Source organism: Oncorhynchus masou, chromosome 18, assembly GCF_036934945.1.
Source record: "Oncorhynchus masou masou isolate Uvic2021 chromosome 18, UVic_Omas_1.1, whole genome shotgun sequence".
Classification (NCBI taxonomy): Eukaryota; Metazoa; Chordata; class Actinopteri; order Salmoniformes; family Salmonidae; genus Oncorhynchus; species Oncorhynchus masou.
In genome coordinates, this window is record NC_088229.1 from 20,561,876 (window position 1) to 20,586,995 (window position 25,120).

General features: G+C 41.9%; 2 protein-coding genes across 5 annotated transcripts; one reads left to right on the forward strand and one right to left on the reverse strand.

Annotated features, from left to right (window-relative positions):
• LOC135504164 (zinc transporter ZIP5-like) lies at nucleotides 1-12,688 on the reverse strand. The gene is made up of 10 exons (XM_064922499.1): nucleotides 12,561-12,688; nucleotides 12,169-12,352; nucleotides 9,761-10,014; nucleotides 8,680-8,869; nucleotides 8,186-8,363; nucleotides 7,829-7,998; nucleotides 7,541-7,669; nucleotides 2,649-2,931; nucleotides 1,811-2,001; nucleotides 1-916 (listed from the first exon to the last, which is right to left on the reverse strand). Exons 2-10 carry the CDS (start codon nucleotides 12,349-12,351, stop codon nucleotides 767-769), a joined length of 1,728 nt encoding a protein of 575 aa, XP_064778571.1. The 5' UTR covers nucleotide 12,352; nucleotides 12,561-12,688; the 3' UTR covers nucleotides 1-766.
• A 1,861-nt stretch (nucleotides 12,689-14,549) lies between these two features.
• On the forward strand, nucleotides 14,550-23,986 carry LOC135504167 (E3 ubiquitin-protein ligase NRDP1-like). 4 transcript variants are annotated; one of them, XM_064922506.1, is made up of 8 exons: nucleotides 14,550-15,017; nucleotides 19,051-19,126; nucleotides 19,400-19,515; nucleotides 19,702-19,973; nucleotides 20,177-20,312; nucleotides 22,113-22,216; nucleotides 22,450-22,718; nucleotides 23,496-23,986. In XM_064922506.1, the coding sequence occupies exons 3-8, from the start codon at nucleotides 19,426-19,428 to the stop codon at nucleotides 23,546-23,548; spliced, it is 924 nt and encodes a 307-aa protein (XP_064778578.1). In that variant the 5' UTR covers nucleotides 14,550-15,017; nucleotides 19,051-19,126; nucleotides 19,400-19,425; the 3' UTR covers nucleotides 23,549-23,986. The 4 variants fall into 4 exon arrangements, with proteins under 4 accessions (XP_064778578.1, XP_064778574.1, XP_064778577.1 ...); XM_064922502.1 differs by having other exon boundaries at nucleotides 14,551-15,017; nucleotides 22,450-23,986; XM_064922505.1 differs by having other exon boundaries at nucleotides 14,551-15,017; nucleotides 19,051-19,117; nucleotides 22,450-23,986.
• Nucleotides 23,987-25,120: the final 1,134 nt, after the last annotated feature.

A 25,120-nucleotide genomic window follows, 5' to 3' on the forward strand; every position in this document is an offset into this window, starting at 1 on the left:
TCAGATATAAAAGGGATACCTTTATTGGTGAATTTGACATGGTTATTCAGTATAAGATTTTTAAAAACAAAGTACATATTGAAAATCTACATATGTTTTGTACTTCCTGCCAGTGTGGTTCAACCCATGCAAAACATTCTGAAATAATTGACTAGATTTTTTTTTCCATTCCCATAAAAATACATTCATGATATAGGAAAAAACAAGTTGCACACTACATTAAGAGAATGTAGTTTCATAGAACATGGTAATAAGAAAGCAAAAATGTGTGCAGTACAGTGCCATTCTCTTGGCCATGTGATAATCATCTTGCCCGGCAGGACGAGTGACTCGTGTTGTTTACATTAACCATCAAATTGTGTCAGTAGGGCAGCAGGTAGCCTAGCGTTTGGGCCAGTAACCGAAAGGTTGATGGTTTGAATCCCCAAGCCAACTAGATGGGGGGAAAAAACCTGTCTGCCATCGAGCAAGACACTTGCTCCTGTAAATCACTCTGGATAAGAATGTCTGCTAAATTACTAAAAATGTGAATGTGGAATATCGTGCCTCAGAGTGCTCTAAAAGTGAAGCTGGTGCTTAATTGAGGTCATCTCAAATCATGTTTTTCAGGTCTTTAGTAGTAAAGTACTGTAAATGAAGTCTACTTTGAGGTCTTGATATTGCCCGTTTTGAACTTGAATTAAGAGTAGCCAATCCAGTTTGTTTGAATCACCATTTGAACCTCAGGTGGTTTAGAATTTGATCCACTCATATCCTTCCCATTGAGTCAGATGTCACCCAGGTTGAATGCGATATGGTCCTCAAACAAAGCGATACACAACATGATGGCTCCCCCTGCCAACAGGCCCAGGTTCTGTAGCAGGAAGCGAGTCCAGGGTCCCATCGGGCCAGGATCACCATGAAGCATCTCAGGTAACTATTGAGGGGAGAGAATGTGACTTTTTCACACCACGGAGCCCAGCAGAGTTGTACTGAGCTGGGCCTGGTTTCCCAAAAGCATCTTAAGGCTAAGTTCATCATTTGAACCTTTCATAGGAGGTTAAATCTCCAAGCTGTTAACCAAAACTATTGTTACTAAAGTTGCACTTAAATCGCTTGTTATTTACTGACCACTCAGAAAAGGTCAGTGTTAGATGTGTTTTTTCCCCAACTGTCACATTATACACAGATTTTCACTAAACATATAAACATCTTAATTCTCGGTCTCTAACCGCTGATAAATTCCCAAAGGATAAAAATATCTTTCAAATGAAAACTGATAAATAGCCTACAGTATAGGCTACATAGGCCTATATACTGACATTTATTTAAATACATGTTTGTTCTATTTTGCCATTTGGCTACTGTCAAAAAAAAAGGCCAAATCTTGATTTTGTGCATTATTATAGGGCACGTGTCAAACTAATTTCAAAGAGGGCCGAGTGTTTGCGGGTTTTTGCTCCTCCCTTGTACTTGATTGATGAATTAAGGTAACTAATTAGTAAGGAACTCCCCTCACCTGGTTGTCTAGGTCTTATTTGAAAGGAAAAAAACAAAAACCAGCATACACTAGGACTCCACGGAATGAATTTGACACCCCTGTTGTAGGATAAGCATTAGAATAAGCCGCCTCAATATTTAAAGCCATAGGTGATATTGCTCTAGGAGTTGATACATTGTCAGTATTGTGGAATAATTCTAATGTTAAGGTAAGATTTTAAGGGAGAAAGCTGATCCAATGGTACTTATAAAGCCCTATTTACATCAGCAGTTGTCAGTGTGTTTAGTGTGAAAATGTACGTGTGGAAATCGATCCACTCTAGTGGCTCACCATGTCAGCAAGGGCCACGTAGAGGAAGACCCCAGCGGTGAGGGTGAGGATCCAGGGGGAGATCTGAGCAGACTGGTGGCCCAGGACAGAGCCAGTCAGCAGTCCCACGAAGCCCAGCAAGGCTGAAACAGCACTGAAGAGGACTAGTCGGCGAACAGGCCACCCTGCTCCTAGCAGCACGGCCAGGTCACCTACACTGACAGTCAACACATTGAATGAACCGTATACTCCATGGAACATTACAGATCAGAGGTATACCTGAAAATTTGAACATGGATTTTATGATGCTTTGTAGCCTACAGTACATACTGAGTGTACAAAACATTAAGAACGCCAAATCTAATATTGAGTTACATCCTCCTCTTTTCGCCCTCAAATCAACAGCGCATGGAATCTACAAGGTGTCAAAAGTGTTCCACAGGGATTCTGGCCCATGTTGACTCCAATGCTTCCCACAGTGGTCAAGTTGATTAGATGTCCTTTTGGTGGTGGAACATTCTTGATACACACGGGAAACTGTTGGTGAAAATCCCAGCAGTGTTGCAGTTCTTGACACATTCAAACTGGTTCGCCTGGCACGTACTATCATAACTTGTTCAAAGGCATTTCAATCTTTTGTCTTGCCCATTCACCCTCAAATGGCACACAAACACAATTTGTGTCAAGGCTTAAAAATCCTTCTTTAACCTATCTCCTCCCCTTCATCTTCACTGATTGAAGTGGATTTAACACGTGATCATATCTTTAACCTGGATTCACCAGGTCAGTCTATCATGGAAAGAGAAGCTGTTTTTAATGTTTTGTACACTCAGTTGAAAGGGAAGGTTTTCTTGTGTACCTAGCTCGTGAGGAAGCTCATGACAGAACACCGCTATCGTGGTGCTGAGACCTCCAGCCAGACTCTGAGAAAAAGCTGCACCAATTGCCAGACCGTCAGTAAGGTTGTGGATTCCGTCTCCCATAACCACCATCCACACCAAGCTTCCTATCCCAGCTTCCTCCTTGGAAGGTGGGCCATGTGAATGGCCGTGACCAGAGGATTGTGTCTCACTCTGCAGAGCAGTAAGCTCCCTCTCTGGATACAGCTCTATACTGGTGTTCTGCTCCTTCCTCTTAGCCTTCTGATGACAAAAGAAAGAGCATTAAAATAAATTTGTCCATATGAGTGAAACATTCACAACTGAATACTAATGGGTCTAATGTATGATTTTCAGTGGGTTTTAGAAAAACATACTCCACTGAGTCATGTCTACTTTACTTGACTGACTTCATCAGGAAAGAGATTGAGAGAAATCTGTGTGAAATGGTACTGCTTGACCTACAGAGGCCTTTGATACAGTTCACCACTGTCTCCTAATCTCCAAACTGGAGGCACTGGGGCTAAGCAGTATCCCTCTAGGCTGGGTAAAGTCCTATTTATCAGGAAGGGAGCTAGTAGTATATGTTAATGGTTCACTGTCTCAGGCAAAACCAATGAATTGTGGCGTTCTGTAGGGGAGCGTGCTTGGGCCTCTGCTGTTTTTATTGTTTAATGATATGAAAGATGCTTGTTCTTGCAGTCTTTTTCTTTATGTGGATGACTCTACACTTCTGGTGTCTCACAAAAGTAAAACTATGTTGGAGAGCATACTTAGCACAGAGCTTATTAACATTAGCAAATGGCTTGGAGATAAGACATCTCTGCACTTAGGGAAAACTGAAGCAATTATTTATGGATCCAGACCTAAATTGTGCAGGTCTTCTGAAATCAGAGTGGAGTTAGGGGGTGAGGTGCTAACTACTAAAACCTCTATTAGCTACTTGGGATGTATCCTTGATGGAAGCTTGGGAGGTGTGAGCATGGCCAATAAAGTGCTAGGGAAGGTTAATGCCAGGACTAGGTATTTGGCTAGAAAGTCCAAGCTGCTTGATAAGGACTCCATGAAACTGCTAGCTACTGCCCTCATTCAATGCCATTTTGACTGCGCTAGTACTTCCTTGTTTGGGGGCTTATCTAAACTTATGAAGGGGAAGCTCCAGATTGCCCAGAATACGCTGATCAGGGTAGTATTGAAGGTGAGTCCACATGCTCGCATAGGCAGGAGCTGCTTTCAGGAACTAAACTGGCTGCCTGTTGAGGCTAGGATGTCCCAGATTAGACTAGGTTTGGTTTACAGGAGTATTTATGGTCCTGCATCCAGATATCTAAGTGATTACTTTCCTCATGTTAGGGATGCACACAATCACAGCATCAGAGCAGGTGTTGCTGATGTGTGCTTATACAGGTTCAGGAGTAATGCTGAGAAAGGTACTTTCTTGTATACTGGAGCCTCAGAATGAAATGAGTTGCCTCTTCCCATAAAAACATCCTCTCTGGGCAGCTTAAAAAATACATTTGATGTCTTCTGTGCCCATATGAATAACCCCTATGATGGAACTGCAATGAGATAGATGTTCTTCTCTGTTTTTGTTTTATTATTTCCCTGCCATACTGTGTTGGATCTTGTCTAGCCATCTTGTCTCAAGAGGACCACAATGGAAATAAGTCCCAGAATTTGTGTGATCCTCCGAGATGATTTTATTCATGTGCATGTATGGCTTTTTCAAGTTGTGTGCTTGTTTTTTTTAAATGGTCAAATTAATAAACTAAACTACAAGGCCAAACAATCCACCCTGCTTTCCTAACAAAGACTATATAGAACCTCTTCACACTTTGTAAAAATACCGTCGGCTACACATATTAAAATGTGAACTTGCTACGTGTCAACCACTACCTCTCGTGCACAACAGTCCCCCGACAGTTGGCCCCTTGAAGCAGAGCAATGTAAACACAGTTGTCTTGTTGAACCAACACTCCTACGGTATAAAATGTAAATAGCAGAGCAATGTTTTTGAAAAAGCTGAAATGTAGACATTTTCCTAATATTTTAGAGATTTTTACCTGAAATTGCAGTAACAGCCTGTTATATTCTCACATTTTCACAGTAGCTGTCAGCTATATGCACTGAGCTACATACAACTATGGAAGATCATACAAATGTAGAAATGTAGATGGGATATGTTTTTTTCATTTGTAGCATTGTGTGGTAATTTCAGAGGTGGCGCACACACAGACACTTTGTTGTATTGTTTGTATACATTTTGTTGTATATTGTTGAATTTTTAGTTTGTGTGACTTTCCTTCTCTCAGTGTATCAGTGTTTTGTTACTTGTTATGTTTTGTGTGAACCCCAGGAAGAGTAGCTGCTGCTTCTGCAAAAGCTAATGGGGATCAAAAACAAGTAAGCACCACAGGTCTTAGAGTGGGAGGGGGGATCGTTTTCCCGTGGCCCAGAGTGTTTCCTGATCTGGTAGTAGGCTAACCTAACCAACACTGGACCCTAGTTGTAGTGTATGACATAGTAATAAATCAGCTGTAAAAAATAAAAATAAAAAAGCTGTTTCACATGGCCTATAAATGGGACCAGATCATTTTCTAATCACGTCATATAACTTCTGGCCCTAGGGATGATGACAACTTTAAAACCCCTTACACAGAGAACTACGATTGGACAAAAAAAAAAAGAACAGTGCCGAGCTCGCTGTATGGCTGGTTGCATCGTGTAGGTCTTTGCATCTGCATTGAAAAAGATACTATGAGTATGTCATCACCATTCCAGTCAGTAATTTTTTATTAAAAAGGCCTAAGTAGCCTAGCCACCCGAAGTGTGAACATAACCCAAATTTGATCAAATTCACATTTTCTCAGAATACAAATAAAATGGACCTATTTTAGGCTATAAATACAAAGCTGAGGCTATAAAAAACATGATTCTTTTTCTCCTGGCCAAGCCCAAATGGGATCAGATTGCATAGGCTTCTCTAGGCTACCTGAAGCTGCGGTTGTTATCAGAAGGCTACTGCTGATCAGACTGAAGAACAGACTAATTGTGCACGTTGACAAATCGAGGCATTTTATTTTATTTATTTTGTGGCGTTTATGGACTTCCATATAAAACAGCTCCTCGCAGTGAATTCACTTATACCCACTTTGTCGCAATGTGCTTTTACCTCATGTAATGATTTGCATGATGAAGCCTGCTTTGTTGTAAGGTAGGCCTAATGTACCTTTATATTCGTATGAGGTTTAAATCGCTCATTTTTCTTCGATAGGCTGTCACTTGAAGACATGCTGTTATAGCAACTCTGTGCTTATGTCTTGAAGATAACGTTTAATGAGTGAAGCCTACAGATAAGAAAATAACACTAATTGTCTGCAGATACATGCTTGTAAAATGTTGCATTATACAATAATGTATTGTGTTTTAGAAGAAATGTTTCTATCATTGTTGAATAGTTTGTGCTGACTGGCTACAGAAATATTTAAGGTCAATTTGAGCTGCAGACCAAGAATGTCATGTGGCCAGCAACAACAAAATGTTAGGCAAGGATGTAATGTGGTCAGCCACAACAAAATGTTAGGCAGAGATGTAATGTGGCCAGCTACAACAAAATGTTAGGCAAGGATGTAATGTGGCCAGCTACAACAAAATGTTAGGCAAGGATGTAATGTGGCCAGCTACAACAAAATGTTAGGCAAAGATGTAATGTGGCCAGCTACAACAAAATGTTAGGTAAGGATGTAATGTGGCCAGCTACATCAAAATGTTAGGCAAGGATGTAATGTGGCCAGCTACATCAAAATGTTAGGCAAAGATGTAATATGGCCAGCTACAACAAAATGTTAGGCAAGAATGTAATATGGCCAGCTACAACAAAATGTTAGGCAAGGATGTAATGTGGCCAGCTACAACAAAATGTTAGGCAAGGATGTAATGTGGCCAGCTACATCAAAATGTTAGGCAAGGATGTAATGTGGCCAGCTACAACAAAATGTTAGGCAAGGATGTAATGTGGCCAGCTACAACAAAATGTTAGGCAAGGATGTAATGTGAATTGAAAAATAGAATTCTCTTTCGCCACCCCTGCTCCTCAGACGTCTTCATATCACATAGTGAGAATAGGGCCTAAAGGCGTCCTCATGCTTCCCATCCGAAACAGTTTGGGCATATATTATGACATTTTGTGACGTGTTTGTTTGTTTTGGTCTTCCGCAGGGTTTTTTGGGGGCTTTTTGTACACACACAAAAACATTCTTGAGACAAGCCAAAGATCAGAAGCCGAAGTCTACACCCCTTTGTCGGTGATTGGTCAACAGTAGGGATTCTTCAATTAAGTGTTTGTTGTCGTTCAACAACAGACGGCAAGTTTTAATGCAAAAAAATGTACTTGAAAAATACTGCACAACACATCTTGGTAAGATTAAAAAAATTGCGCAACTGAGATCTCTGCAAAAATGTAAAAATTAATGACAGATTTCTCATCTTAGATTAATTCTGATTTATGAGGAAGTGTATACTGGCTACGGCATCTCAAGAAGGACAAACAATACTATTGCCACTTTTCTAGCTAATGTCTTTTAAAGGGGATATGTGAGCACATTCATTCGGTTCACTTAGCCGAGTTTGGCTCGGCGCCAGCTGGGCCTAGCTCCTCAGTGGGTCAGCCTGGCTCCAACGTGGGTGGACCTATGCCCTCCCAGGCTCACCCATCCATAGATTAGGGCCCAATTAATTTATTTAAATTGACTAACTCAGCTAAATCTTTAAAATTGTTGCATTTATATTTTTGTTCAATATACTATGCACAGTGTATTATAAAACAGTGACAACAGCATTAAACTCGCCCCTTTATTATCTTAATCCAGCTAACCTTGTAATGGGTCTTCAGTCCTAGAAGGCTCTCAAAGATGAAAAGGAGGTAGCAACCTCCCAGCACGCAAAGGCCCTTCAGAATAGAGTCCTGTTCTTCAGAGTGGTTTGAGTGTGGCCCAGTCTTGGCCTGCAGGACACAGATACAACAAGACACGGTTTTCACTATCAGCAACAGGTTTTACCTTACAACATTTACTAATAGATTTTACAAATTCACCCTCCATGACTAAACAGAAACAGCAGCACGGTATTTATTTAGTGTTTGACAGTTTGGATGAGTACTTACGTGAGGCAGGAGATGCAGCAAGGCATCTCCACACAGCGTCCCCACAGCCAGGGCTGTCATTGGGCAGAGGAAGGAACGGAGGCGGGTGGGTGGCAGGAGGGGTACCAGGCTCAGAGCCAGCAGAGACGGCAGGCTGATCACAACCAGAGCCAAGGAGCTCCATCCCAGAGCTGCAAAACAAACAATATATTGTATTCATTTAGATGTTGCATTCATTCTGCTTGGTCAATAGGGTATTGTAGTTTCCAGGGTTATGTTAAGTTTAGGTGTCATAAATGTAAAGTTATGCAACGAGTTTTAAAACATACTATATCGATAAATAATTTCCTGTCATAGCTGGTAGTTTCATTAATGCACCTTTGAGGAAAGTCACACTCCTTTCTGACTCCGCACCATAGGTTTCTGGGTGGCGTAGACACACGCCACTCTCAATCTGGTACAACAGAGCTGGGCACAGGAGGGTGAAGTGGGCAGGAGTGATGTGGGATGCCTTTTCCAGACCGAAATTCCACAACAGCTGAGTAACGTTCAGACACTGAAAAGGAAAGGGTTAAAAGTCATCACTGTCCACAGAAACTGTTTATGTATGGGGAATGTTTTGATAGTCGATTCTCTCATTAACTCTCAGAGTGGTTTATTTTGACAAAAGGGACCCAAAACATTCATTGGCCAGGCATGTACAACAGAACACCATTTTCCTTTAACTTCCTCCTTATCTTACCAATTTGAATAAAAACCATCACCTGAGAGGATGACATTTAGCCAAGAACAGTAAGCAGAATTCAGTTGTTAACATTGTGCATTTGGCACAAAACATTAGCTAGATCAACATTTATTTATTGACTACTCACATTCCCATGAAGATGCCTCGTAGTGGGGTGATTTGACACAAGGGAGTCAAACATTCCTTGGACAGGAATAGAGTGTGCAATAGCGGACGACCATAGAAGAATTTCTTCTTTAATCACATGATCAGAGGATAATGTGCTGCCCTCTTCAGACCCAGATCCAGCAAGTCCTGATATCCCAGGCTGTGGAGTTCTTTCAGAGGGTGTTGAGAAGATGCAGCACAGTTTATTCAGGTGTCATTGTGGAACTATTCATAGCTTAATGAACACTAGAATGCCAAAACCTCAGTACTTCAAAAGTGGCTACATGCAGTGCCTTCAGAAAGTATTCACACCCCTTGATCCATCCTCAGTTCTCCTATCACAGCCATTAAACTCTGTAACCGTTTTAAAGTCACCATATGGTGAAATCCCTGAGCGGTTTCCTTCCTCTCTGGAAAATGAGTTAGGAAGGACACCTGTATCTTTGTAGAGACTGGGTTTATTGTCACACCATCCAAAGTGTAATTAATAACTTCACCATGCTCAAAGGGATATTCAATGTCTGTTTTTTACCCATCTACCAATAGGTGCCCTTCTTTGTTGAAGCATTGGAAAACCACCCTGGTCTTTGTGGTTGAATGTGTTCAAATTTTTATTTCACCTTTATTTAGTTGAGAACAAGTTTTCATTTCACTGCTCAACTGAGGGACCTTACAGATAATTGTATGTGTGGGGTAGAAAACTCATGCTAAACAATATTTTTGCACAACCGAGTCCATGCAACTTAAGTGTCTCGTTCAGCAAATGTTTTACTCCTGAACTTATTTAGGCTTGCCACAACACAGGGGTTGAATACTTTTTGACTCAAGACATTTCAGCTTTCATTTTGTATTAATTAGTTAAAATTAAAAATGTAAAAAAAACATTCCACTTTGACATTATGGGTTATTGTACAGTATGTAGGCCAGTGACAAAAAAAAATAATCAACTAATCAAATTTAAATGTAGAAAAAGTCAAGGGGTGTGAATACATTCTGAAGGCACTGTATATTGCACATCTCTAACAATCGTGGAATCAAATCAGTTGCCATATCTGTCTCACCTGGATGCTTTTACAGAGGGGGGTGGTTGAATAGGCCTACTAGGACTGGGGGTGTCCGTTTCCTGATCTTGATGGTCATGAGATTGTGGGTGAGGGGGTGTCAGAGTGTTATGGTTGTGCCTCAACCCTTGGTGGCTGATCTCCAACACACTGACCTGCCCTAGTCCCAGGCTGCCCAGTAACATCTGAAGGCCCTTATAGTTCAAGGTCCCGTTGTCTCCATACTGATGGAACAGACGGTGCAAGTAGTAGACCTGGAAAAAGGGTATTGACAAGAGTAAATTGTCAGCTGAAATTGTCGGCAAGAAGGATAATCATTAGTGTTAAAACACTGCTATTATGAGACTTATAATAGCTTGGCTACTTTATATTTGTACTTTATTCAATTTTGTTTTACAGGGATAGCGCACATTAATGAATATTACTGTAAAAGTGATAGTTTTAGCCAGCCAGCTAATTTTCAACTGATGCAATTTAGTGCAACCCCTTTTTACCGATGCAATTGAGGTTTAGTGTCTTGTTGACATCAGCGTCTCTTCTGAAAGTTTAAGTTGTAACCTTATCAACTATGATATCCATAATGTCGCTGTGAAATTAAGTTGTAACCTTATCAACTATGATATCCATAAAGTCGTTGTGAAATTAAGTTGTAACCTTATCAACTATGATATCCATAATGTCGCTGTGAAATTAAGTTGTAACCTTATCAACTATGATATCCATAATGTCGCTGTGAAATTAAGTTGTATCACTGATATATTGAGGCCAAATTCAGATATTTGAGATGCCCGGAGAATATAAAAATAAATCTTTATTTATACAGCACATTTGACATGGAATGCCATGCGATGTGCTTCACAGGAAAAAAGTTAACAATGAAAATAAAAGCTAAAATATTTACTAATGCACAAACGTGGATTGATTTAAAAACCAATTGAATCATCTCAAACTCACAGGCAGCCAGTGCAGAGACCTTAAAACCGGTGTAATGTGTGCTCTCTGTCTGGTCTTGGTCATTACCCATGCTGCAGCATTCTGTATGTTTTGCAGTTGATCAATGGCTTTCTTGGGTAGACCAGACAGGAGAGCATTACAGTAGTCAAGCCTGCTTGTAATAATAGCATTGAGTCTCTGTATCAGCCTGAGAAAGAAACGGCCGCACCTTGGCAATGTTCCTCAGATGGTAAAAAGCTATTATGGTCACATTCCTAATGTGGGATTCGAAGTTTAGTTCAGAATCTAAAACACCACCTAGGTCTCTTACTTGGTGTTTTATCTTTAAATCACCCGTGAATTAAAATGTGCGGCCAGATTATCTCTGTGCTTTGGCTCCAACAGCCTTGTCTTGATTTAGCTGGAGGTAATTGTGAGCCATCCAAGTATTTAAATCACTAATACAGTCTAAATTATTGAGCTAAAATCCTCTGGCGACGCAGAAATTTTAAAGTTGTGTATCATCTGCGTAGCAGTGAAAATCTGTTGTGCTTTCTAATAACGCTGTCAAGGGGTAACACATATCAACTGAACAGCAACGGACCAAAAATCAAACATTGTGGAACGTGTCATGTGATATGTATTTTCTCTGAGTTATGTTCAAGAAGGGTGACAAAAACTCTCGACCAGTTAAAAAGGTCCTAAACCAATTTAGAAATTGGCTAACCCACCTCTCCAGTCTGTCCAGAAGGGCATCATGTTCAACAGTGTTGAATGCAGCGTTTAAATCCAAGAGTACTAGGACAGAGAGCTGTTTGGCGTCTGTGTTGGCTCTAAGATCATTTACCACTATTTCTGTGTTGTAGTGGGCACGAAAACCAGATTGGATTTTTTTTTTATACAGTTGGCATTTAAAAAAATAAATAATTTAACTGTTTGAAAATCAATTTATCCCGAATTTTGGAGATTGGCTGAAGATTTCTAAAAACTGAAGAATCTAGAATACATTTCTTCAGAAGGCATTTCACCATATACGTTTTGTGCAGTGGGGAAAGTGCCTGTGAACAAGGAGTAGTTAACAATAGCTTTCACTTCTTCAGATATGCAATTAAAAACGGTTTTGAAAAGGGGGCGCTTGGATCGAGAAGGAAAGTTTAAGAGTGAAATTACTTTCCTGAGCATGTCTGTGTCAACCAGGGAAAATAAATCCATAGTGCCTTTACCTGGCAGGCTTGGGCACAAATCAAACGTTAATCAAGTCTGATACTAAGCCTAATGTTGGTTGTCTCTTGTCTCTGAAATATGCCGTAAACTCATCACATTTAGAATTGGAGGAAAGTTCATATAGGTTAGAGGGGGTAGGATTTATCAGGCCATCAAATCGTCGAGAAGAGCACTCTCGAAATATTCGGAATGATCAAATTAGAAAATTTTGCAAAACTAATGGCATAGACGGCCTTCCATAATATTCTCACCTGCTCCTCAAAAGCCTCGTCTAAATGTTCGGCTGTTGATACCTCTTGTCGGCTTCCATTTGATATCCTGTCTGTCGTATTCGATGGCGTTTCCACTGTGCCACTGAGAGATGGTCGAGCGCTTGTCCCGAACTCCAGCAGAGGCAGACAGACAAATACTGCGAGCGTCAGTAGAGGTGACATCCTAGAAATTATTTGCAGAAAGCAATATGGAGGCAAGTTTATTCAAAAGTCACGTACCGTGAACAGTCAACTTCTAATGCTTCCAGTTTGTTTATCATTTAGTCTGCCAAATTGTAGCACGCAGCGAAACGCTACAAAATTGCCAAACTTTACACAGTCCGCGAAACAACAAAATCGTACAGATTGTATTATGCCTTCAGGCTACTCACACGGGTTGTTTTTCCCAGTCCTGAAGTACATCTTCTCTTGCCCTGCTGATCTGAGGGTTGGAGAGCCTGGGGTTATTGTCTTTTGGTTTTCTGTGTTAATATTATAACGACATGTTAACTGAGTCATGAAACAGATAAGGGAGGCCGCAAAGCATTACTCAAGGCAATTGACCTACCTTTTCCAATACAGCAGGATGGTTTGCCCTGCTCAAGGCACGTGAGAAGTGTTCTTAATATCCATGTCCTGGAACAGAGTTGTTGCAATAACTGGGCTACTGCAACATCTTCAACCAGTATAATAATAGTTGGAGGATCTAACAATGTAGCCTAAAAAGGGTTGAATTGAATGAATATCCACAAAAATGATAATTAGCTGAATTCTCAACCTTTCTTGTGATAGGCCTACCCTATGCAAATTGTTATCACTTTAAAGGGGCAAGCTGCAGTTGCTAAGCTTGTTACTCCAATGTTTGTAAACATTGTACATGCAAACAAACACTGCACAGGCTTAAAACATACTTAGAACTATAACCTTGATTTATTGGCTGGGCAGTCCTTGCATCCATTGCCCTGTCTATTAATTTGAGAGTGGTTACATGTCTCTCGGCCCGCAGCTCAGCTTTTTACCAAAAACAGAGGTGGGGTGACCCTTTTCTTATTGTTTCAACCACAGATTGCCCCTTTTAAATGTTGAAGAATACATTACAGGTAAGTAGTAATATCTCACAATCATTCATGAAAGAGAGGGATGAGTGGGCCTAATGGGGTAATAGATTATGAGTCTTATTTTAACAGAAGTCCAAAGAAGAGAACTCTTGAACCCCAGAGCCACCACACCCTCTCCTGGGCTTTATAAGTGGGATGCACTGTTGAGCGCTACATCCCGAGGCGTTTGTGCTGATTGTACGGAGATTGTGACAGCCGGTTAAATGGCATCCCTTGAGAAGGCAAGAACAATATGTACGTCGGGGGAAGTGCAGTATTATCCTAAGGAGACTAATACTTGGAATTCGGAGGAGGAATGGAAGGAAAAGAGGCAGAGCAGGTCTAAGAGAGAGAGAGGTACCAACTGAAAGCTGACCAAGTATAGGGGAAGATTCTCTGTGTTTGTGATGCTCGTCATTTGAAGTGATGCAGACAGGGTGGCGTGACTGGTGAAACAGAACAGTCATTGTCTGTTCTTTTGCATTTTGATTTTGTCTTTGCCCGACAAAGTGATGTTAGGAAATACGTTATCCTGTACAATCTTTTGTGCCGAATACATTATGTTGTTACAGGTGTCAAGCTTATGGGCATGTGGCGGCAGTCTGTAGAAGGGAGGTTCCTAGGAGTGAGAAGTGTGCAGAAGGACAAAGGAATGTGTAGCATTGGGGAAATTAGTTGTATGTGTTAATTGTAGGAGTGCCCATTGGGGCTGGGGATCAAAAATATCCTGTGCGAGAGAGGTAGGTTGATGTTTCCAGGGTTAGAGTAGAAGTTGTCACAAGCGGAGGCAGTGAAGAAAGTAGAGGAAGATGGGTCAAGGGGGGTGGATCCTGAGAGGAGTGGTGTGAGTAGTATATATGAACCAGTACATAGGGATAAAACAAGTAATACATGTTTCAGTATGATTGGATTTTTGGCATTTACAGCAATGTTTATCAACTGTACTGCAGGGATGGAACGTAAGTCGCAGAAAATAGAGGTTTTGGTGGCAGCTGCAGAGAGGTATTGGGGTGTGCGAGATTTGATGTCAGAAGAGTTGCAGGGTGTGTTAAGTGGTGGTGTCCCATCCTTTCAGGTTGTTGGGCTGAAGTAGGAATACATCGATTTTAAATAGTGGAGTATGGCATAAAACATTTTTTTACGTGTATTTCTTTTTGATGGTAGTGTATTTTTTTTTTTATTCGTTATTTTTTTCAAGCAAAGTATAATTGAGTTTTACTCCAGTCTAGTAGGTGGCGGTAATGCAGCATTTATTGGATGCCAACCTACGTTAAACCTCATTCGAGAAGAAGACACCCTCTCCTGGCTGGTTCATCGATGGCCTTTGGGAGCCAAAAGATGATGTTTGTCTTGACCCCACAAGAGGCAGTGACACCCTGAAAAAAAGAGGACAGTGAGTGGTCCCCCTGTGTGTAATCTCCCAGAGGACTCTAGGAGTCTGCCACTTGCACAGGAAAATGGAGCCCCCTCGAATGGCCCCAAACTTGAGGGCCCGTATCCAAAGCTGAATTACAAAGAAGATTTTGTGACCCCCCCCCCAAGTATGTCAACAGAAAAACGAAAGAAAATATTTTTATCCTGTTTTAAATGTTTTAATGTCATTTGATTTCAATAATTTCGGACACCCCCAAGCTCTGGTTGCATAGCACCGCGAGGAGATGTAGGAGTGGCTTGCTTGCTAAACCGGCTACTATACCTAGTTAGCAGAGAGGTGTGAAATTGTCGCAGCAATTTTGCTTGTGCCTCAAACACGTAAGTTTTCATTCCGATCACAGATTATTATATATATTTTTTTAAATGGTTACAGTCTGATATAGCTAGCAAGTCAACAACAGTTGGCTAGCTAATGTTAGCTAGTCAGCTGCAGTGCTAGCTAGGTAGCCAGCATTAACTAGCTAGTTGGGTTTAACGTTAGCTATTTTCTAAATAAAAAAACGAATGTTGACTCCTTGGTGGCAACTTGCTAACTAACTAGCAGCTAGCTAGTAAAACAAAAATATATTTAAGCTGCAGTGCATTCGTATATCTAGTAGTGGCTGACGTTAGATTGCTAACCAACTAACATTAGCTAGCTAGATTGAGCTGGCTATCACAGTCTGTAAAATGCCCTGTAATATCAGATAGCTAGATATGCGAAAAGGATCTCTTTTTAACCACTCCTCAAACCCACCCCCTGCCATAACGTTACTGAAAATAGGTCACTGGTCAGCTTGAACAACACGAGCTTCCACTCATATAATGGGAAGCTACACAGTTGGCATAAAGATTAGACAGCAAGGGTGTAAAACAGATTCTCAATTTCAGAAATATTGTCATTTTTATCTACTATTAGGAAGTAGTTTTTTAATCTAATATTATAGTTATGTCGTTCTAGCTTTCCCCACATGCCTTGATCAGTCTTCACCTGTATCTAGGAAAACATAATAGCCTAATGAACAGCCTAATTGGATTTAAACTACAGTATATCATCTATAGTAGCTACACTACATTACCAAAAGTATGTGGACACCTGTTCGTGGAACATCTCATTCCAAAATCATGGTCATTAATACTCATTAATACTCTCCTTCCCACTCTTCTGGGAAGGATGTCAATTAGATGTTAGAACATTGCTGTGGGGACTTGCTTCCATTCAGCCACAAGAGCATTAGTGAGGTTGGGCGATTAGGCCTGGCTCGCAGTCAGCGTACCAATTAATCACAAAAGTGTTCATTAGGGTTAAGGTCAGGGCTCTGTGCAGGCCAGTCAAGTTCTTCCACACAGATCTCGACAAACCATTTCTGTATGGACCTCGCTTTGTGCATGGGGCCATTGTCATGCTGAAACAGGAAAGGACCTTCCCTAAACTGTTGCCACATAGTTGGAAGCAAAGAATTGTCTAGGATGTCATTGTACATAACATTTCTGAAAATAACGCAGTAGCGTTAAGATTTCCCCTCACTGGAACTAAGGGGCCTAGCCCAAACCATAAAACAGCCCCAGACCATTATTCCTCCTCCACAGAACTTTACAGTTGGCACTATGCATTTGGCACTATGCATCCGCCAAACCCAGATTTGTCTGTCAGACTACCAGCTTGTGAAGCATGATTCATCACTCCAGAGAACAGGTTTCCACTGCTCCAAAATCCATTGGCGGAGAGCTTTACACCACTCCAGCTGATGCTTGGCATTGCGATGCTTGGTATGGTGATCTTGGGCTTGTGACTTCTGTTTGGCCATAGAAACCCATTTCATGAAGCTCCCGACAAACAGTTATTGTGCTGATGTTACTTCCAGAGGCAGTTTGGAACTCAGCAATGAGTGTTGCAACTGAGGACAGACCATTTTTACGCACTTCAGCACTCTGTCCCGTTCTGTGAGCTTGTGTGACCTACCACTTCACGGCTGAGCCGTTGTTGCTCCTAGACGTTTCCACTTCACAATAACAGCACTTACAGTTAACCGGGGCAGCTCTAGCAGGGCAGGAATTTGACCAACTGACTTGTTGGAAAGGTGGCATCCTATAACAGTGCCACGTTGAAAGTCACTGAGCTCTTCAATAATGCCATTCTACTGCCAATGTTTGTCTATTGAGATTGCATGGCTGTGTGCTCGATTTTATACACCTGTCAGCAACAGGTGGCTAATTTTTAAAAATGTATTTTACCTTTATTTCACTAGGCAAGTCAGTTAAGAACAAATTCTTATTTTCAATGACGGCCTAGGAACAGTGGGTTAACTGCCTGTTCGGTGGCAAGAACGATAGATTTGTACCTTGTAAGCTCGGGGATTTGAACTTGCAACCTTTCGGTCCAACGCTCTAACCACTAGGCTACCCTGCCGCCCCAAAATAGCCAAATCCAGTAATTTGAAGGGGTGTCCACATACTTTCAACTCTCAACCACCACTTGAGAAGATAAACCATAGTCAGATCGAACTACGCTGATGCCCTGTTTCATCATCTTCAGTATGCCAGAAAGACCATATATTTAGATACTAGCTAGATGTTATCGCAGTGCCCCACTTATTTTACAGCTGATCTACCAATCATTGATTTCATTGTCATGCACTTCAGGTGACATTATTACAGATGTGTGTACCTGCACTGTGCCTGGGTTGAGAAGCATAATTCTTTTTTAATTTTACCTTTATTTAACCAGGTAAGCTAGTTGAACAAGTTCTCATTTACAACTGCGACCTGGCCAAGATAAAGCAAAGCAGTGCGACACAAACAACAACACAGAGTTACACATGCAATAAACAAGTGTACAGTCAATAACACAATAGAAAAAAAGACAGTCTATATGCAGTGTGTGCAAATGGCGTGAGAAGGTAGGCAATAAATAGGCCATAGTAGCTAAATAATTACAATTTGCAGATTAACACTGGAGTGATAAATAAGCGGATGATGATGTGCAAGTAGAGATACTGGTGTGCAAAAGAGCAGAAAAGTAAATTAAAAACAATATGGGGATGAGGTTGGTTGATTGGGTGGGCTATTTACAGATGGACTATGTACAGCTGCAGAGATCGGTTAGCTGCTCAGATAGCTGAGGTTTAAAGTTAGTGAGGGAAATATAAGTCTCCAGCTTCATCGATTTTTGCAATTCGTTCCAGTCACTGGCAGCAGAGAACTGGAAGGAAAGGCAGTCAAAGGAGGTGTTGGCTTTGGGGATGACCAGTGAGATATACAGTGGGGCAAAAAAGTACGAGTGGAGGACAGAGGAGCCTCTTAAAGAAGAAGTTACAGGTCTGTGAGAGCCAGAAATCTTGCTTGTTTGTAGGTGACCAAATACTTATTTTCCACCATAATTTGCAAATAAATTCATTAAAAATCCTACAATGTGATTTTCTGGATTTTTTTCCCTCATTTTGTCTGTCATAGTTGAAGTGCACCTATGATAAATTACAGGCCTCTCATCTTTTTAAGTGGGAGAACTTGCACAATTGGTGGCTGACTAAATACTAAATACTTTTTTTGCCCCACTGTACCTGCTGGAGCACGTGCTACGGGTGGGTGTTGTTATCGTGACCAGTGAGCTGAGATAAGGTGGAACTTTACCTAGCATAGACTTATAGATGACCTGGAGCAAGTGGGTCTGGCGACAAATATGTAGCGAGGGCCAGCCGACAAGAGCATACAGTTCGCAGTGGTGGGTGGTATAAGGGGCTTTGGTAACAAAACGGATGTCACTGTTAGACTGCATCCAGTTTGCTGAGTAGAGTATTGGAAGCTATTTTGGAGAGGACATCGTCTAGGATCGGTAGGATTGTCAGTTTTACTAGGGTAAGTGTGGTGGCGTGAGTGAAGGAGGCTTTGTTGCTAAGATGAAGATGCATGTCGTGATTAATCCCAAGGATATTGTGTAGGCCTAATTACTGTGTAATTGTCATAAGACCCAAGCCACCCCCTGTACCCAGACTTTGAACTACTCCCCTCTGGGCGCAGGTATAGGGCACCCCTCAGCGGGAAAAACAGAACTAGACAATAATTTGTGCCAGGTGTGATATCCCTCCTAAATAGCTCGGGCTAATATACCTATCGACTCAGTAAGGCCCACAGGCTAGTCTTTTTTTAATTATTAAAAAAATGTTTTTTATTGGTATGTAACTTATGAAAGTTGTATTGCCAATTTTTTTGTATTTAAACACCACTTTATACGTGTACATGACACTGCAACAAAATTTCCCCATGGGGACAATAAAGTCAGTAAGTAAGGTCCAGTAAATGTAGTAAATGCCTGGAAGTTTGCTTCCCAGTTAGACTTAGCTATGTGTCTGATTGAGTCTGTCTCTCCATACAGTGTGCCATCCAAACCACTCCATGTGACCTTTAACAGTCCTGCTGAATAGGAGAAATGAGGACCATTTGTGAGTGAGGTACTACTACTGCTTTTCTTTTGTTCTCTCACTAATTCTCTCAAGCTACTGGCTTGAGCCACTCCAAATGGTTTAGTATGATGATATAGCTGAAGTTGTTTAATATGGTAACAAGGCTTGACCTTGAAGTTATGTTAATTGCACAGGATAAAGTGGGTATGTTCATTTTGCTGCATTTCTTCTGGAGATATCACATAAACAATCCTGGACAGGTTTGCATTGGTGAGATGGATTTTCTCCAGGCATTGACTCACCTAGCCTTGTATTCTGCAGAAATTGGTGTGTATCAGTGATGTGCCATGGGGTACGACGTCACCAGGTTCCAAGGGGAGGTGGATGAAGACCTGCTGTGTCCCATCTGCAGCATGGTACTGGAGGAGCCAGTGCAGGTTAATGGCCTACTATACCTCCTATACCTCTGGACCAGATCTATTACAAGGACTTATTTTATTTATCCTTTATTTAGACAGGTTGTCACTGAGTTCTTAATATAGACCTTTCACCGATTTCAAACAATATACTTATTTTTCCATCTTCCCTTTTCCCATCTTCACTCCTTTTTCTCCTATGTCTAGGCCCCACACTGTGAACATGCCTTCTGCAACGCCTGCATCACCCAGTGGTTCAACCAGCAGCAGATCTGTCCTGTGGACCGCAGCGTGGTGACACTGGCTCACCTCCGGCCTGTGCCCCGCATCATGCGCAACATGCTCTCCAAACTCCAAATCGCTTGTGACAACGCTGGCTTCGGCTGCCCAGCCACACTGCGGCTAGATCAACTGCAGTCTCACCTGAAGGACTGCGAGCACAACCCCAAAAGACCTGTCAACTGTGAGGAGGGCTGTGGGTAGGTGACATTAGAGCACATTACACAGCAGAGTAGACCAGACAGAATGGGAAAACATGGCTGTGACTTTTGAGTTGCTGGGCATGCCGCACCACCACTGCAGAATGTGACATTACCTAGTCTTGTATTTATTATTTAGTATTGTAGTGGTCTCTAGAGTGACGTAGTGGCTTTAATTTCATAATGTCACAATTTCGCCGCAGGCTGGAGATGCCGAAAGATGAGATGTGCAACCACAACTGCATCAAGCACTTACGTGGCGTGGTACAGCAGCAGCAGACCAAGATCTCTGAACTAGAGAAAAATGCTGCAGAGCACAAACACCAGCTGGGGGAACAAGTAAGCACACACACTCTCACGTTGCATACATATACCCCAGTAGAGGCTGCTGAGGGGAGAACGGCTCATAAATGGCTGGAACGGCATGAATGGAATGGTATGGAAACCATGTGTTTGATGTACACTGCTCCAAAAAATAAAGGGAACACTTAAACAACAATGTAACTCCAAGTCAATCACACTTCTGTGAAATCAAACTGTCCACTTAGGAAGCAACACTGATTGACAATAAATTTCACATGCTGTTGTGCAAATGGAATAGACATCAGGTGGAAATTATAGGCAATTAGCAAGACACCCCCAATAAAGAAGTGGTTCTGCAGGTGGTGACCACAGACCACTTCTCAGTTCCTATGCTTCCTGGCTGATGTTTTGATCACTTTTGAATGCTGGTGGTGCTTTCACTCTAGTGGTAGCATGAGACGGAGTCTACAACCCACACAAGTGGCTCAGGTAGTGCAGCTCATCCAGGATGGCACATCAATGCGAGCTGTGGCAAGAAGGTTTGCTGTGTCTGTCAGTGTAGTGTCCAGAGCATAGAGGCGCTACCAGGAGACGGGCCAGTACATCAGGAGACGTGGAGAAGGCCGTAGGAGGGCAACAACCCAGCAGCAGGACCACTACCTCCGCCTTTGTGCAAGAAGGAGCAGGAGGAGCACTGCCAGAGCCCTGCAAAATGACCTCCAGCAGGCCACAAATGCGCATGCGTCTGCTCAAACGATCAGAAACAGACTCCATGAGTGTGGTATGAGGGCCCGACGTTCACAGGTGGGGGTTGTGCTTACAGCCCAACAGCGTGCAGGACGTTTGGCATTTGCCAGAGAACACCAAGATTGGCAAATTCGCCACTGGCGCCCTGTGCTCTTCACAGATGAAAGCAGGTTCACACTGAGCACATGTGACAGACATGACAGAGTCTGGAGACTCCTTGGAGAACGTTCTGCTGCCTGCAACATCCTCCAGCATGACCGGTTTGGCGGTGGGTCAGTCATGGTGTGGGGTGGCATTTCTTTGGGGGGCCGCATAGCCCTCCATGTGCTCGCCAGAGGTAGCCGGACTGCCATTAGGTACCGAGATGAGATCCTCAGACCCCTTGTGAGACCATATGCTGGTGCGGTTGGCCCTGGGTTCCTCCTAATGCAAGACAATGCTAGACCTCATGTGGCTGGAGTGTGTCAGCGGTTCCTGCAAGAGGAAGGCATTGATGCTATGGACTGGCCCGCCCGTTCCCCAGACCTGAATCAATTGAGCACATCTGGGACATCATGTCTCGCTCCATCCACCAATGCCACGTTGCACCACAGACTGTCCAGGAGTTGGCGGATGCTTTAGTCCAGGTCTGGGAGGAGATCCCTCAGGAGACCATCCGCCACCTCATCAGGAGCATGCCCAGGTGTTGTAGGGAGGTCATAAAGGCACGTGGAAGCCATACACACTACTGAGCCTCATTTTGACTTGTTTTAAGGACATTACATCAAAGTTGGATAGCCTGTAGTGTGGTTTTCTTTCCACTTTAATTTTGAGTGTGACTCCAAATCCAGACCTCCATGGGTTGATAAATTTGATTTCCATTGATCATTTTTGTGTGATTGTTGTCAGCGCATTCAACTATGTAAAGAAAAAAGTATTTAATAAGAATATTTCATTCATTCAGATCTGGGATATGTTATTTTATCATGAGCCCGTCCTCCCCAATTAAGGCTCCACCAACCTCCTGTGATATACGTGTATGCAAATCCATTAGTGCTCTGTTCCTCAATGTTCAGGGATCTGGTATGTGTGTGTTTCTTCCATTGTCAGAAACGGGACATCCAGCTGCTAAAAGCAAACATGAGAGCAATACGCAGTGCAAACCCCAACATGCAGAACCTGGAGGAGAGCATTGAGTACAACGAGATCCTGGAGTGAGTTTACTCTCCTGTCCCTTTGGCCTTCTCCTCTAGAATATTTTCAGGAGTTTTAGCACTTAATTTCAGCCTCAAGTCTATTATGTTGGATATTGTTTGACTGCTACAATCATTCAAACTCACTTTAAAAATCAAATTTAATAAGCCCTTTTTACATTAGCCTGTTGTCACAATGCTTTAGAGCTAAAGATCCTATTCCACATCTCACCTGTTCCTGACCTGCCCAACAGATGGGTCAACTCCCTCCAACCTGTGCGGGTGACGCGCTGGGGCGGGATGATCTCCACGCCAGATGCAGTTCTCCAGGCGGTCATCAAGCGTTCGCTCATCGACAGCGGCTGTCCTCTGTCCATCATTAACGAGCTGATTGAGAATGCCCACGAAAGGAACTGGCCGCAGGGCCTGGCCACGCTGGAGACGCGGCAGATGAACCGGCGCTACTATGAAAACTACGTGGCCAAGCGGATCCCTGGGAAACAGGCGGTGGTGGTGATGGCCTGTGAGAACCAACACATGGGAGAGGACATGATCCTAGAGCCTGGCCTGGTCATGATCTTTGCCCATGGAGTGGAAGAGATCTTATAAGTAGATCTTATAATAACCCAACACTAGGAGCAGGGGGGTCTAGCATAGCAGAGAGGAGTGCAAACTGGACATTTTGAGTCTTGAGTTATTACTCATCTCTAAAAAATATAATTAAAAAATACTCCTTCTCAATTGAATGGTAATTATGGGTCTATTTCTTAATGACAGTTGATATGTCAGTTTTTGTCTCTAAAGATAAGCGGTTGTAGGGGAAATGAAAAGATCTCAATGGCTCCTAAAATGAACAGAAGAGTATTACTTTACATATGAGCTTATTTCATATCTTTGCCTTAAAAGGACATTTCAAATACACCTGGAAAAAGAGAACTTAACTGATAATACCCAGGATATTCTAAGATGAATGTTTGAGAGTCGCATAATAAAAAGCTATGCCTGATCTCCTAGGCTCTGGTTCCCCCCATCCTACACCGTGTATAAATGAATTCATATCAAAAAATCATGTAAATACAAATATTATATTGAAAAAAAATACACTCAAGCTATTCTTGTTATACAGTAATTAGACTTATGTGGATTTTGTCAGTCGGCATCCATGTGTTTCAGGATAATGCTCTGGACATTTTGCTCACTTCAGCATTATTATTTGCTAATCATGTCATGACAATTGTACTCCATGATGTTTTGCTTCTCGTTTATTACATTTTTGTTGTGCCATGCATTTTATTTATAGATTTTGAAGACCTGCTGGGGCGGGGATCTCCACACCAGAAGCAGTATGCTTGAAGATGTTTTTTGTGTTATGTAAATACATTTGTCATTTTAGAAAATTTAAGCTCATTGTTCATTGCTTCCGTTGTACTTAGTGAACATGAAGTTGGGTCCAATTGACGTTAAACCATTGGAATGTAACATTGTGTAGTTTTACCTGTTTTATTTTATAAATGGTTGATGCTTGTTTGTGTTGATATTAATTGACAATTTCTTATTTTTACCAAACTATTTTATCTAAAAGCTTTGAATTACTGAATGATAGTGACAAGGGACTTGATCTAAAGACATGCTGTCGAAAACAACCATGTCGAAATCTAACTTCAATGCTACTTCATTAGTTTCACCATAATGAGATACATTTGGATTGAGTTTTGTCATTTTGTGTCCTTTTATCTTTTGTGCTGTGGGGTAAAGATGAAGGAAAAAATAAAATTGTGATCTTGATTGTCATCATGGTACAGTACTGCATGGCTTTTTTCTTATGCCATTGAGTCATTCCTACATGCAGGGCCTCTATACATCATGATTTCTGATGATTAGCACTCTAAGCAGCAGCCTATCTGGCAATGCTCTCTCTGTCCACCCACACAAACACCCACATGGTCAGACATTGTGCATGTCTACAGCAGCAGTGTCTAGTGAGCTCTTGCCAGCAGCCCATACTCTATTGAGGCCTTTCCTTTTAAATCTTTGCCTTTGTTGTGAATGGTTGGAATATCATGTGATTTGCCAAAGGGCATGCTTCTGTTATTGTGCCTGAAAATCCTCTGGTTCATCATCTGGTATTAAATGATCTAATGGATTGAGACACCTTTTTACTTGTATGTCAATAATTGTACTGTTGGACTGGATTTTACAATGCACAACTGTTTGTTCAGTGATTCAAACTCAAATTCACACCATCAAAGGGTCAGAATCAATAATTAGGCTACTGTCAGTCCATCATTGCCTCAACACACTTATGGGACTGCTGTCACATTCGATTATCTATAGATGTTCCATAATATAAGCTACTAATGTAACAAAGCAGTTGGGAGCTCATAGGCCTAATGTCTCGAGCACACTGACAGTGTCATTGCATTTTGTTACACCAGCTACGTTTGACTGCAGCGGCTTTTATAGTGCGTTCTGTGTGGTCCATACATTGGATTTCTCGAACTTACGCCTTGATCACACCGATGGTGTTTTGCGCAAAATGGTGAGCAGCAGCACCTGGATAAGTGCAATAACACTTCAACATTCCCCTTCTACTACCATTTCTGTCAAGCGGTCTACAGTTTGACGCATACTTTCGATAAATCCAATGTAAGCACCACAGAGAACGCACTGCAACTGCCTCTGCAAGCAATGTTGCAAGGAAATGCAGTGTTCAATTAGAAATGAATGTACTTTTGGTGCATCAAAATGCAAAAAACTGTCTGTGATCGAGGCGTTATTCGTTACACTGTATGTGTAGATGGCTTGACAGAAATGGTAGCAGAAGGTGAATGTTGAACTTTTGTTGCACACTATCCAGATGATGCTGCGTACCATTTTGCGCATGACACTGTAGGTGTGATCGAGGCTTGCTATTTCTTTTACACA